Source organism: Arctopsyche grandis, chromosome 6 (assembly GCF_051622035.1).
Source record: "Arctopsyche grandis isolate Sample6627 chromosome 6, ASM5162203v2, whole genome shotgun sequence".
Taxonomy (NCBI): domain Eukaryota; kingdom Metazoa; phylum Arthropoda; class Insecta; order Trichoptera; family Hydropsychidae; genus Arctopsyche; species Arctopsyche grandis.
The window spans coordinates 10,302,484-10,317,581 of record NC_135360.1 but is presented as its reverse complement, the minus strand read 5'-3'; the positions used below and the strand labels follow the sequence as shown (position 1 = coordinate 10,317,581).

Sequence of the window (15,098 nt, the reverse complement as noted above, 5' to 3'; positions counted from 1 at the left end):
AAAAGAGTCATTAATTACTGTAATAGTGTAAATTAAATAAAAACAGTATAGGGGTATTTATTAGAATTTACGGCATTTTACCGTTGTCGGTGGTAATTTTTAAATATAAATTACATTTTTACGTAGACTTTTGACTATATCACAATTTTGTTATATTATTAATATTTATTCAATTGTTTCATAAGTCTCTACATATTCACGAAACCAAAACATATTTGATAATTTGTATATAGTAGCACAGTAAATATATATATACATATATATATATATATATATATATATATATATATATATATATATATATATATATATATATATATATATATATATATATATATATACTTTTAGATCTTAAAAAAAATATTCAGTAATTATGTCATATTATATTTATAGTGATTGAGCGAATCTGGTTATATTCTGGTTCTGTTACTTTTTTTATTTATTTTGTTATTTGAAAAATATAATTATTGATAATTTTTATTTTTTTTATTATTATTTTAGTCTACTTTCGTTGTGTTCTGAAAACGATCTGCGTATTTCATAATATTTAATAATATGAAACATTGAGAAATGTTCATTTTGTTTTTTTCTTTAATACTTTTTAAATTCATACCGTAAACTACAACGTGGTAATAAATTAAATATATATATACATATGTATATATAAATTCAATAAAGCTCTAAATAACAGTATCTGTTCCGAAGGAGCACACGTCATTAACAAACATATGTACGTGATGTTAAAAATATACGATTAAATTTCTATTATGTTTACTTTTAAACGTGACAATGAGGGTAAAATATACCATATCATCATAGAAGAGTGATAATATAATTAAAATAGCCACCAGTTAAGTCATAAATGCACTTCATTGTGGAGATTCTTTGCAATACAGTATTTTAGCAATTAAAATCGTCTTCAGATTATGATTTTCCTTCATCCCTTCCCAGTGATTTTTTTCATAGACCAATTTTACTACCGGTAATTCTATCGGCTTTCATCCACTGAAGCTGAATTTGTGTACTATGTCGAAATAACTATATTATCCAATCACCGTGTAGTATAAATTGTAAAATTAGAAATCATCATTCGTTTGGACGTATTACCAAATTCATTATTGTAACTACGAAATAACATTAAATGTTCATTACCTTGTATAAGACTCGAATTTATATATATACATATAGTGAACTCTCACATAATGCAGGCGTTGAAGTTTTTCTAAGAGAAATGCCAGCTGAAGAAAAGCGCACTGAATTTACTTTTCAACGCACATGACGAACGAATTTCTTCATATTTTGAATAAATACATGTAAACAAACCTGCACTAGGTGAGAGACAATGTATATACATAGATAAATATATATATATACAAACACATGCTATTTGATAAAAAAATTGTAACGGAAAATATAAATGACAGCCATAGATTAATAAAAGTATTCAATAACCAAACTTTTTTTCAATTTTATGGTCGTATAAATATCCAGCTCTGTTCCCTACTTACATAGAAAGAACAAACAAAATTGATATTGTCTCTTTAACCAGTAGCATAGTATAGTAGTTGTGTTAATGCTAACTACTAAGAGGTTGCCAGGTTCGTTCCCGTGGATTTACCTCGATTGAAAATAATTTATTCCGAGTATTATCTGTAGTGCTGCTGGTCAGACTTAGATATTTGTGACTCCAAGTCAATCGTTTCCTATCAGAATTTGCCAATTTATCTGATTTCATAGTTGAAAAGTTTCATCATCAAATTGGCATCAACCATCCTACCCACTATGTCAACACAATTTCAAATTTATAATCTATATACATATGTATAAGTTTAATATACCATACATAGATGTCGCTCAGGGGCAGCCCAAAAATTTGCGTCATGGGAAAATGGTAAACGGACTACTAGTCATATTTGAACCAGTCACAGGACAACCGGTCGCTCTAGATCGGTCACACGTGATCACCCATCACACTAAAACGGGACACGGACAATTGGGCGCCCAGGACGATTGGGCGACCAGTGTTACTCGCCACTGCGACAATTGGACGACGAGACTGGCGGACACTGCGTCAATTGGGCGCCCATCGCACTGGACGATCGTCGACTGGGCTATGGCGACTGGGCGACCTGGGCGCGTGGGCGACCGCCGCCGACACGGCCCGCTGGTGAAGTGGTCGCCAAGCTTACGTAAACTCTGCGTTTTGCAAGGAACGACCGCGAACGGAGCGTTATAGGAATTTCCGATGCACTGACAAATATTCTACCTACATACATATGCTTTATACCGCTTTATTTTTCGTTTCAGTTTTACCAACTTTTCGTAACAACACGAATCATACTATTAATTTTTTTCGCTATATTATATTACATTTGCTGGAATTTTATATTAAACGTACTTTTATAAATACATGTGTAGCACCTTTTCACAAAAAATAATTGTAAGATGACAAATCATATGTACCTACATATTCTCCAAAATAATATAAAAGAAAAATGATCGATTGAATCTTTCGCGCAGTGCTTTTAGTTTTTTTTCAAATGGACACACTTTTTTTTTCTTTTAAATGTTTATATTTCAGTTTTATCAATTGGATAAATTCACACTCTATTCTCAATTTTCTCAACACTGTATTAGTTATACATAATTACAAAATATTTTCTAGTAGCGATTCTCAAAGTTTTCAAGATTATATTTTTTTTCAATGATGAAATACGTTTACGAAAAAAAAGCGCATACTTAAATTCGTTCGCGGAGCTCGAATAATTTTTTTCGGCTTTTCCCATAATTAAATTATTACATCGTTTACGATTCGCAGAGGCAATTCTCGGAAAAAATAGCTTTTTAAAGCAATTTTAAACATCTCCCGTTCTATGGTTATTGTTGAAAATTACATTGAGCCACAAAAAATCACGTTTTTTAGTTACCAGAGCGGAGACTAACCAATCTTTACTAACTTTGACCCACTAAAATCGAATATGATATTGATTTTTGCTGGTTGGTGATCGTTTACGAGATATGAGCGTTTAAAAAAATGCGCGATTTTTACAGTTTTTTGGCTTTTGCGGTCTTTAACTCAAAACCTAGTATTGCTGTGCTCAAAGTGAGTATTGGAATCAATAGTCAGATGTTTTTCCTATTGATTGTGATATTGCATTGCTTTAAAATACTTATAATTAATTGTCTAGCGAATTTTAAAAGTCAAAAATATATTTTTTTTACGGATTTTTTCTCCGTGCTATTTTGCATTTATTTGGCAATTTTTTTATTTCACCTCGTTTATAAGGATTGGTTTTCTATTTCAATATTTTTTATTTTTATCTAAACGTACTAACTCGAGCGGTAATTGCAATTTAAATGCTTTCGTTTTTGTTGCTCAGTGTTATTATAGTCACATTAAAATCTATATGATAGTTTATAGTAATTAAGGCTCATTTCGTTTATCAATAATTTAATAAGGTATATTTTTACTAATTAATATCTTTCGCTTTTGTAAATTCGAAACATACATACATATGTATAACGAATTATGTTTACATCTATAACTGTCATCCAGCGCTCATCTGTTCATCTAATATATAATTTCTTTAATAATATTTTATGCGTATAAAATATTACAAAGACCTTACAAGAAATTATATATTTTCAAATATTTGGACCGAATGAACGAACTCATTCAAAACGTTTTTTTTTACTATGAGTGGCAGTTTTATTGCCTAAAGATAAATAATACCGCGCCTCATAGGCTAGGCTACAGATGCTCTGCAAGTCAAAATAATAAAAAAATAAAATCTGATAAAACAGTTCTCAAAACGACTTTTGACAACTGTTTCTCGAACTACTTTTTTTCTTGATTGTTTTACATGACATGTTATACATACATATGTAAGGTTTTTCAACGGGTTTTTGCGGTATCAAAAATTCATGGCCCTCAAATTTGGTTTAAAATAATGCAATGACGTAAATGATTTTATACCCTTTATCCTTTTATTAAATTCAAATTATTCTGAAATGGTTTTCATCGTTTTTTCAAAACCTCTCCGATAAAATAAACGTTTTTTATTCCAAAAAAAATGGCAAAGTTTCAAAGCGATCGGAAAAGTTTTAGGAGGTTTGTCCAAAACTAAGATAAACCTTGTAATTTTCAAATGTTATAATTAGCATGGAAATATTTTTTTCAATGTATGTATGTATTGTATGAATGCATGTACATACATACATATGTACATATGTTATTTTGAAAATTTTCAATTTAATATTTATTTTCATTATTCATCAATGAAAAGTAAATCAAAAAACTTTATTAATACTATGATTTGATGAATATACTAAATACTGGCGATTCTAGAATTGATATAATGTTGAGAGTTATAAATTTTACACGTTTTGGATTTTCGTAAGATTAAAAATAAGCACCAATCACACGGTTGATCCCATATTTTATCGAGATACGAGAACCTCGAATTTTCATAATAAAATATTCTCGAGAAATGAGAATCTCGTAATTTTACAATAAAATATTCTCGAGAAACGAGAATCAAAATTTCTCGAGAAATCTCGAGACAAGATTTCTCGTTCACAACCTCTAGTTCTATGGTTATTGTTGAAAATTATGCTTTTTAAATAATTATTTAATAACGAGTCCATAATGTTATGATGCGTTTAGGTACATATGTATGTATGTACATATATCAAAAACTACGTACATAGATAAAGTAAAAATTAGCCGTAAGAATTAAAAATATAGACATTTTCGTCATATTAAAATTTTATATGATAGTTTATAGTATTTTCAATTTTTTTTTAATTTTTACTTTATCTATGTACGTAGTTTTTGATATATGTACATACATACATATGTACCTAAACGCATCATAACATTATGGACTCGTTATTAAATAATTATTTAAAAAGCATAATTTTCAACAATAACCATAGAACTAGAGGTTGTGAACGAGAAATCTTGTCTCGAGATTTCTCGAGAAATTTTGATTCTCGTTTCTCGAGAATATTTTATTGTAAAATTACGAGATTCTCATTTCTCGAGAATATTTTATTATGAAAATTCGAGATTCTCGTATCTCGATAAAATATGGGATCAACCGTGTGATTGGTGCTTATTTTTAATCTTACGAAAATCCAAAACGTGTAAAATTTATAACTCTCAACATTATATCAATTCTAGAATCGCCAGTATTTAGTATATTCATCAAATCATAGTATTAATAAAGTTTTTTGATTTACTTTTCATTGATGAATAATGAAAATAAATATTAAATTGAAAATTTTCAAAATAACATATGTACATATGTATGTATGTACATGCATTCATACAATACATACATACATTGAAAAAAATATTTCCATGCTAATTATAACATTTGAAAATTACAAGGTTTATCTTAGTTTTGGACAAACCTCCTAAAACTTTTCCGATCGCTTTGAAACTTTGCCATTTTTTTTGGAATAAAAAACGTTTATTTTATCGGAGAGGTTTTGAAAAAACGATGAAAACCATTTCAGAATAATTTGAATTTAATAAAAGGATAAAGGGTATAAAATCATTTACGTCATTGCATTATTTTAAACCAAATTTGAGGGCCATGAATTTTTGATACCGCAAAAACCCGTTGAAAAACCTTACATATGTATGTATAACATGTCATGTAAAACAATCAAGAAAAAAAGTAGTTCGAGAAACAGTTGTCAAAAGTCGTTTTGAGAACTGTTTTATCAGATTTTATTTTTTTATTATTTTGACTTGCAGAGCATCTGTAGCCTAGCCTATGAGGCGCGGTATTATTTATCTTTAGGCAATAAAACTGCCACTCATAGTAAAAAAAAACGTTTTGAATGAGTTCGTTCATTCGGTCCAAATATTTGAAAATATATAATTTCTTGTAAGGTCTTTGTAATATTTTATACGCATAAAATATTATTAAAGAAATTATATATTAGATGAACAGATGAGCGCTGGATGACAGTTATAGATGTAAACATAATTCGTTATACATATGTATGTATGTTTCGAATTTACAAAAGCGAAAGATATTAATTAGTAAAAATATACCTTATTAAATTATTGATAAACGAAATGAGCCTTAATTACTATAAACTATCATATAGATTTTAATGTGACTATAATAACACTGAGCAACAAAAACGAAAGCATTTAAATTGCAATTACCGCTCGAGTTAGTACGTTTAGATAAAAATAAAAAATATTGAAATAGAAAACCAATCCTTATAAACGAGGTGAAATAAAAAAATTGCCAAATAAATGCAAAATAGCACGGAGAAAAAATCCGTAAAAAAAATATATTTTTGACTTTTAAAATTCGCTAGACAATTAATTATAAGTATTTTAAAGCAATGCAATATCACAATCAATAGGAAAAACATCTGACTATTGATTCCAATACTCACTTTGAGCACAGCAATACTAGGTTTTGACGCAGTGTCCGCCAGTCTCGTCGTCCAATTGTCGCAGTGGCGAGTAACACTGGTCGCCCAATCGTCCTGGGCGCCCAATCGTCACGTACCGCACTAAAACTGGTCACGAGAAAACTGGTCACACCCTAAAATCGGTCACGAGAAAACTGGTTGACCGATTTTAGGGTGTGACCAGTTTTAGTGTGACGGGTGATCATGTGTGACCGATCTAGATCGACCGGTTGTCCTGTGACCGGTTCACATTTGACTAGTAATCACCGAACCGGGAAAATATATGTAATTGGATCCATCGGCTATGCCACCTTTTCCAAATATAAAATAAATAAATGTGCTCAGTACCTTTATATAAATCAAAGAGGTATTAACCCCCCCGCCCCCCTTTAATAGATATCCAGGAATTATTATATGAATTATTTTATAATATGCCATAAAAATTCACGTTAACACTTTTATATTATTTATTATAGAATTAAAAAATAATAACATGATATAACTATAAAATAACTAAATAAATCCAATATTGAACAAAATATTTTCATATATTTATTTTTTATTTATAAATAAATTAGCAAGAATATCATGCACACAATAGATTTTTCATTATACATTAAAACATTATTAATTCTAAACAATGATTTAAACTAAAACAAGCAAAACATTTATGAAACATGTTCATAAGAAAATTGACCACACTTTAAGTGAAGCTTCAGATATTAAATAAATATGCATTTATAATTTAAAAATTCAAATAAAAATACAATTTAATCATTTGTTTATTATTAGTCAAAAATGTAAAAACATTTGACTTAAGTTTCACTCAAAGTGTTGGCATTGGGAAATATTAAATTTTAAAACATTAAAATTACTTTATATATACCGTATTTGTTCGGTTTATAGCAATTTAGAATCACAAAAGCAAAGTTGTACTTTACTCAGTTAAATAATAATATAATATTAATTTAAAAAAAAATGTTAATTGAAAGAATATTCCCCGATGCCGAAATTTCATTTTTACAAAGTGTCTAAAAGAAAAGCTTAAAAATATAATGCAATATATATATATTAAAAACAATTGATTAAAAATAGTTTACTTGATTTATATAACTCACTCATATATAAGATACTTTAATGCAAACATTTAATATACAAAAAATAATAGTAACCTTAATTTCACAATGATATTCAAATGACTTACAAAAATAATGAAAATAAATAGTTATTTTTGTCAAAAATAAATAATTAAAATTTATTCAAAATAAATCTGTCCATATAAAATTATTTTAAAATGTATATAATGTCACAGACAAATTTAAAATAAGGAACTAAATCAGACACCATGTATTATATAATTACTAATAACAAAAACTATTGAAATTCAAATTAAAATACAAAAACACAAAATAGATTTTGCACGCATAGAAAATAAAAAATCGATGACATATATAATAAAAACGCAAGTGCAAGAAATATTGAATTGAATTAAAAAATAAAAGTACCCGATGCAAGCAATGCGTAGCAATGATTAAAATTATTAAATAATCGCACCAAATGTGCGACCGATGCGCTTAGTAAAAAACTTACGAAAAAGTTGCATAGTATCTAGATCTAAGCTAGACATTTTTTATTTTCCTCTCCATCTTCATTAAATCTTCTCTATCGAAATAACAATATAACTTTAAAAATATTAATAAAATCTATGTCATGACTCTAATAATATCAATAGAATAAGTTTGTTTGTACTACCTATTATACACGTATAAATGTATTGCAAATGAGAAACAATAAATATGATACATACGAATTCACAAAGAAGAAAATATAAAATTTGGCAACCTGTGTGTTTGTGTGTGTGCATATTCTAATATAATACAAACTACACTTATTTTTCCCCCGTCTGTCAACTTTACATTGCACCTGGATTTAACCATGCTCTCGACAAATCAAGATAGCACAATACATTATTTTATGCAACATCATTATATCATTACATATACTATTAAACTACGACAAAGTCATCGCTTCATATATAATATATGCATTACAATAATAATAACATGCCATTTTTATGCAAACTCTTCATAATAACATATTGCCAAAGATAATTTACACTGAGATTAGAGAAATTTTACATCAAAGTTACGTCCAGCCAACAGAAGCAAAATTTCGATGGAAATCAATGGATGATTTCATAGTTTCGTCCATCGGAATCACATTTCGTCAACAGTGTTGTTCAATTAAACAAATCAACATATAAAAAAAAACAACGAACAGCAGCAGCCGTCATGCGTTTTTATGCTTAACCTTACACTTCTATATATGCACACATATAATATTCCGGTGACGAAAATATCAACAAGCATAATTTACATAAAACTTAGAAGTAATATTTGACGAATATATCCATATATCATTTAACAAATTAACTTGAACACTTTCTTTTATAGTCACAAACGTGTACGCGCACGTCATGCATGTGCATATACATGAACATAATATACATAAAAATATGTATATACATATATATACACATCTACATACATAGTAAATGCAAATGATTTTCAGAAAATTGATACCGTAACATTTCTAATATGTATTTATAATAAGGGCACAAATTAATTGGCGTAAAACAACAAATCTGAATGTGCAAGTTGTATAATATATGTATATTATAATTAAATATATTTATTTTCAATTAGGCATGCTTAATTGATTAATAGTAATTTTTTAATAAATATACAAAGAGAAAGCGCTTTCAAGTGAATTGCACGAAAGAAGATTTTAATGTACTTTTGTGGTTTAAAATAATTATATTTTTAATATCAACAATGTTTGTGCCATAATGAGATATATTATATTTCATATATATATATTTATGTATTTTAAATTTAAATATACATACAATTAGCTCACATTTAATCGTGTTTGAATGTTTATGTATTAAAAATTGTGTTTCACAATCAATGCTGATACAAACGACAGCTGAATCATAATTGCTTATATTATATGTTATTTGCACCTATAATAAAACAAGAATGAATACCTGAAAATCATAACAATTAAAAATTAAACAATTGAACATTATTTTAATATATAAATAATAGTATACAAAACAAATGAGAATCTAACCTGTTTCACTAATATAATAATGTATTTGAAAATAGATTATTTTTTGCCTTTCTTCGATTTCTTAAATCCGGGAACTGAAAAAAATAATTTCAATATAATTTTTCGTCATATGTATTATGGATAAAACATTTCCATCAACTAATATGTAATTTCGAAAGAGACTGTATGCATGTTTGTTTGGTTTGTAGAATCCGTGACATTAAATTTAATAAAAAATCAAATGAATATTCAAATAAATTTAATAACATGTTTTTAACCCTTTGCCCACGTCAATAAATATAGCGAACAAGTCCTGTACGCGGCACCTTTTTCGCGAATTTGGCAATCGAGTTTTCGACCTTAAATACAGATTTTAATATTTACTCAAGTAACCAGATATGTTAATTAACACATAAAGTATTATTTTAAACAATAAAATACATAATATATCTCGTAGTTTTGGATTAATTGTCAAATAATCATTCTTCATAATTGTATAAAGACGTGACGTCACATAAACGAGGTTTCAGTATGGTTCCACAAAAACTAATTTTTGACTGGTATATATTCATTTTAAGCAAATTGAATAGATGGCATTCAACTCAGTAATATATCCAACCAATTATGAACCTTAAAACAGTTGAAATAGGCGCATATAGGGTTCAAAATCCCGTGCAGTTCAGAAATTCTATGGAAGACAGCCGCGCTACAGACTTGTCGCCCAAAGCTTCCATAGAAGACGGCCGCGGGCAAACGGTTAATATTAGATTAGCCATGTTTAAGCGGTTTATATCACAAAAACCGAGTGAAGCCGGGTAAATCACGAGTAGAAAATAAAATAAATTACCTTTTCCAAAAGCAAAGTCTTTCGCTTTGCTGCCTAGATCTTTTGCTTGGTCGTGAGCTTGTGCCAATGATTCGCCGACGTCATCAGCTGTGTTACCCATCTTCTTTTTTAAAGAATCGCTCTTCTCCGAAACACTATCGCTGAATTGATCGAACGATTTTTCCGCTTGATTGCCCAGAGACTTTCCCGTATCACTGATGCTTTGGCCGACGTTGGTTAATTTTTCACTAGCGTTATTTTTGGCAGTGTCGAACGACTCCGATACGTCGTGAGCTTTTTGACTGATTTCTTTACTAATGCTATCCTTCTTATCGCTTAAATTTTCGCCAATGTCAGAAATCTTAGAATCTAGTTGCTCTTTCGCAGCGTGACCCTTTTCGCTGACGTCTTTTGTGAAATCGACGACGGAGTCTCCTACAGCTTCCGCTTTATTTTTTAATTCGTCTTTTGTGCTCGCGATTTGTTCGTTGCATTTGCCTACAAGGGCTTCGCCTTGCTGGTGAATATCGTCTGCTTTAGAGTTCAGTTGTTGTTTAACATTTTCACCTTGTTGCTCAAGACTAGCTACTCCATCGCTGATTTCACTCTTCAATGATTGACTTGCATTACTTAAATCTTCTTTAACATTTGATACTTTTTCACTTACATTATCCTTGATAGCGTTTCCAGTTTCACTAACATTTTCTTTCAAGTTCGATACCTTTTCATTTACATTATCTTTCATAGCATTTCCAGTTTCACTAACATTATCTCTGAAATTTGAAAAGCCCTCTTTGACGTTTGTTACCTTTTCATTTACATTATCTTTCATAGCATTTCCAGTTTCACTGACATTATCCTTAAAATCTGAAAAACCTTCTTTAACGTTTGTTACCTTTTCATTTACATTATCTTTCATAGCATTTCCAGTTTCACTGACATTATCTTTAAAATCTGAAAATCCTTCTTTGACGTTGGTTACCTTCTGATTTACGTTATCCTTCATAGAATTTCCAGTTTCACTGACATTATCCTTGAAATCTGAAAAACCTTCTTTCACATTTGATACCTTTTCATTTACATTATCCTTCATAGCATTTCCAGTTTCACTGACATTATCCTTGAAATTTGAAAAACCTTCTTTGACGTTTGTTACCTTCTCATTTACATTATCTTTCATAGCATTTCCAGTTTCACTAACGTTATCCTTCAAATTTGAAAATCCATCTGATACGTTTTTATTTAATGCATTAACATCATCATTGAATTCAGAAACATTGCTAGCAACAGTTTCTTTTAACGAATCACCTTTGTTAGCGAGTTCTTCCTTCACATTAGATAATTTGTTATCAACTCCTTTCCTCAACAAACATTCTTTTTCAGCAATATCACTCGTAAAATCGTCAAATCCTTGTTTTAAATTTTTTTCAATCGATATTCTTTCGCTATTTGCATCTGCTGCAAGTTCACTGACATGGTCTTTAACTGAAGATGTTGCAGAATTTATTTCATCTTTCACATTTTCCAATTTTCCGCCCGCTTGCTTTTCAAGAGACTCTCGTTTTTGATTTAGATTACCTAGTTCCTCGTCAAGTTTTTGTTTGGCAGATTCACTTTTCTGATTTACAGAATCTATGCTTTGATTTGCAAAATCCTTCAAAGCACTTTGTTGACCCGCTAAGCCTTTTTGAATATCACCTGAAATATTTTCAGACTGTTGTTTCAATGCCTCTTCGCTTGCATTGAAATCATCTTTTAGATTTTGAATGTTATGACTAGCTTGTTCACTTAAAAGTTTTTCTTGTTCATCGAATGCTGCGCTAAATTCTTTCTGTAGTGAATCTTTTTCTTCGCTTAAGAAATCAGCCATGTTATCCGCTTTACTTTTCATCAAATTTTTGTTTTCTGTAAATCCACCTTTCAAATCTGATACACCTTGATGTAGTTGCATATTAAATGCTTCAAAGTCCTGTTGAGCATCACCACCCTTTTTGGATATTTCTTCAGTGATAAGGTTCGTATTTTTACCAAGATTAAAGGTTAAATCATCAAACTTTTTACTCAGATCATCTTCCGTTTCATTTAAATTTCCAATTAGCTCATCAAACTTTTTATCCACATTGTCGCCCTTTTCAAGGAATTCATTCATATAATCTTTAGTTACTGTATTGCCTTTCAATTTAGACAATTCTTTTTCAGATTCAGAAATATCTTTTATATTTTTATTCACTTTTTCTGGTAAATCACATTTGATTAGAGATTCCTGATTTTCATAATCACTTTTAGCACTCGATATATTGTCACTGATTTCTGAAAATTTGTCTTCTACTATTTTTCCTATTCCGATTAAATTACTTTCGACATCTGCTAATTTGGATTTAGAGATCTCATCATCGTCATCAATAATATTTTGCATATTCTTAGTTTTTCGGTCAACTTTATAAAAAACTTCAGTGACTTCTTTAGGGTCATTTTCATGTTTATGTACATCTGATGAGAGAACAGTAACAGTTTTTTGAGATCGTGGTTGAGCTAACGTTCCAAACATATCTTCCACTTTACCGAGAAGATCTTCATCGATAATTTGGGGAATCTTTGACTTCTCAGGAAGGTTTGAATCTGGCGCTGGTGGGGATTTTTCTTTTTTCACAGTTGGAGATTTTTGTTCAGAATCCTTGTCATTGTTTGGTTTGGGTTCTTCGTGATCATTCTTTTCATCGGCAATCATATCAGTTGTCTTTTTATCTGTTTCTGGTGATTTTCTCTTCTTCTTCTCTGCAGTACCAGTTATTGTTTTATCATCATCAGAATCAAATATTTCAAGAGTTTGCCTCATAGGTTTTGGTGGGGGTTTTCCGTCTGAGTCAGAATCGCCACCATTCTGTATCACTGTAATAAAAAAAAACAAATAAATGAAAAGGCTATTTAAAAAAAATATATCGGTAATAAAAGAAAGAAAACTCACAAGAAATTTGCCCATTAGCTTTAACTTCTTTATTATATTTATCCTTAGAAGGCTTCGCTATCTTATAATCATTAGTCAAACCACCAATCTATAAAATCGAAAAAAAATATTTTAGTCGAGTCGTTAACAATATTTTATTTTTTACAGTAAATATGATAGTACATATTTCATACCTTTCCATTAACATGCTTTTTCCTATCTTCATCCTCCGAATTTTCTTCAGAATGTCTAGGCAGAGTGAAATGCGTGTAGCGATTGAGAGAATCTCCCCAATGATTACTTAATTCATCATGCAAAGCATCGAAACCTAGTAAAATATACAAGTTTTTAAACAACTCATCAAATTCATTAAAATAATAAAAACCTGTTAGTCAATAAAATTTACCTGACTGATCCAAATTAAGGCAATCTAAATTAGATTTGGCCGCTCTCGGTGCAACAGCTTTAGGAAGCTGTATATCCAAAGCGCATGCGGCAGTTGCACTAACCTCACCACGAGAAGCCTATAAATTGTATACTTAAAATAAATATACATATTTTAAATTTAATTAAAAAATAAATTAATACAAAACTCAAACCTTGGGTTCTGTCATAAAGAACACTCTGCAAGCAGCGTGGTCTTCGGGGTCTTTCATTCGAACTGAGAACTCACAGCGATTATCTTTGAAGGCCTTTATAAAGCAAATGACATTATTTGATTAATAAAATAAAATTTAATTTAATTAAAAAAATAAATAAAAACAAAGATATTTACATCAAATTTGAAATTCAATTGATGTCCAGCTTTCGTAACTGGCAAAAGATTACCAGAAAATTCCAGATATAAATTCTTAGAATCTAATAGAGTGACGGGACCAGATTGAGCCAACTCAGTATAATGTTCCTAAAATAAATTTACAACATACACGATTTATATATTCATTATTCTTATTTTATATGAAAACATAAATATATAAATCAAAAGTGGAGATTACCTGCTCCATAAGCGTCTTTCCGAGCTGTTGATCGGTAAGACAAAGAATTAAAAGGCGTCCCTCCAATGCATCAACTCGCTTACCGAGAACAACTAATCTAGCTTCGAAAGGTACTAGTAGCATTTCCCTAAATTAATAATATGAATATCAATGAGAATTTTTCATTTATTTTTACTTTTATATTGCAGTTAAAAACAGGACATACTTATAAAGTTCAGTAGCCAGTTTAGTAGCATCTGAAATATTTCGGCAATCCATCAGCCAAAATCTATAAAATAAAAATCAATATTAGTGAGTCAATTGAAATACTTAATGACAGATCTATCGTTATATAGAATATTTCCATAAATATTACCGTGCAGAGACTGTAGTGGTGAAACTAACACAATCGCCAGTATGAGTGAGAGGTGTTGAACCAGTAACGTCTTCCCATACGGCACTTGCTTGTCCTCCCATAATAGAACACAACAAGCGAAGTGAACTACCACTTCCGCCCTAAAACGAAATCAAGATGTTGAAAATTTTATAATATAAGCTTAAAATTGAAGTAATGTTTAAGGTAATTACTTGGTTTTGTTGGGCGGTAGGAGGTAGCGGCATTGTGAGAGTGATTCCTTTGTGGAATTTTCTTCGGCGAGGTTCCACTGTGAGTACAGGACTAGCAGAGGAAGCTCGGCCTAACAAACGTCGCAGCGGTGCTTCAGCTGGGGCTTGAGCCTGAAGTCCAACACGAATTCTCTTCGTCAAAGCTGCAGGTGGGAACAATGCTTGGACC

The 15,098-nt window shown here is 30.0% G+C and overlaps 1 protein-coding gene across 1 annotated transcript in view; it reads right to left on the bottom strand.

Annotated features, from left to right (window-relative positions):
* Positions 1 to 9,388: 9,388 nt before the first annotated feature.
* Positions 9,389 to 15,098, bottom strand: part of LOC143913654 (uncharacterized) — a 48,365-nt gene continuing 42,655 nt past the window's right edge. The window contains exons 23-34 of the mRNA XM_077433557.1: positions 14,891 to 15,097; positions 14,679 to 14,818; positions 14,529 to 14,591; positions 14,324 to 14,450; positions 14,104 to 14,232; positions 13,928 to 14,020; positions 13,735 to 13,852; positions 13,523 to 13,656; positions 13,350 to 13,437; positions 10,406 to 13,273; positions 9,580 to 9,653; positions 9,389 to 9,493 (exon numbers count right to left, since the gene is read on the bottom strand). Coding sequence (XP_077289683.1) covers positions 9,616 to 9,653; positions 10,406 to 13,273; positions 13,350 to 13,437; positions 13,523 to 13,656; positions 13,735 to 13,852; positions 13,928 to 14,020; positions 14,104 to 14,232; positions 14,324 to 14,450; positions 14,529 to 14,591; positions 14,679 to 14,818; positions 14,891 to 15,097 — 4,005 coding nt within the window. The 3' untranslated portion in view covers positions 9,389 to 9,493; positions 9,580 to 9,615. The remainder of the gene's footprint in view (positions 9,494 to 9,579; positions 9,654 to 10,405; positions 13,274 to 13,349; positions 13,438 to 13,522; positions 13,657 to 13,734; positions 13,853 to 13,927; positions 14,021 to 14,103; positions 14,233 to 14,323; positions 14,451 to 14,528; positions 14,592 to 14,678; positions 14,819 to 14,890; position 15,098) is intronic.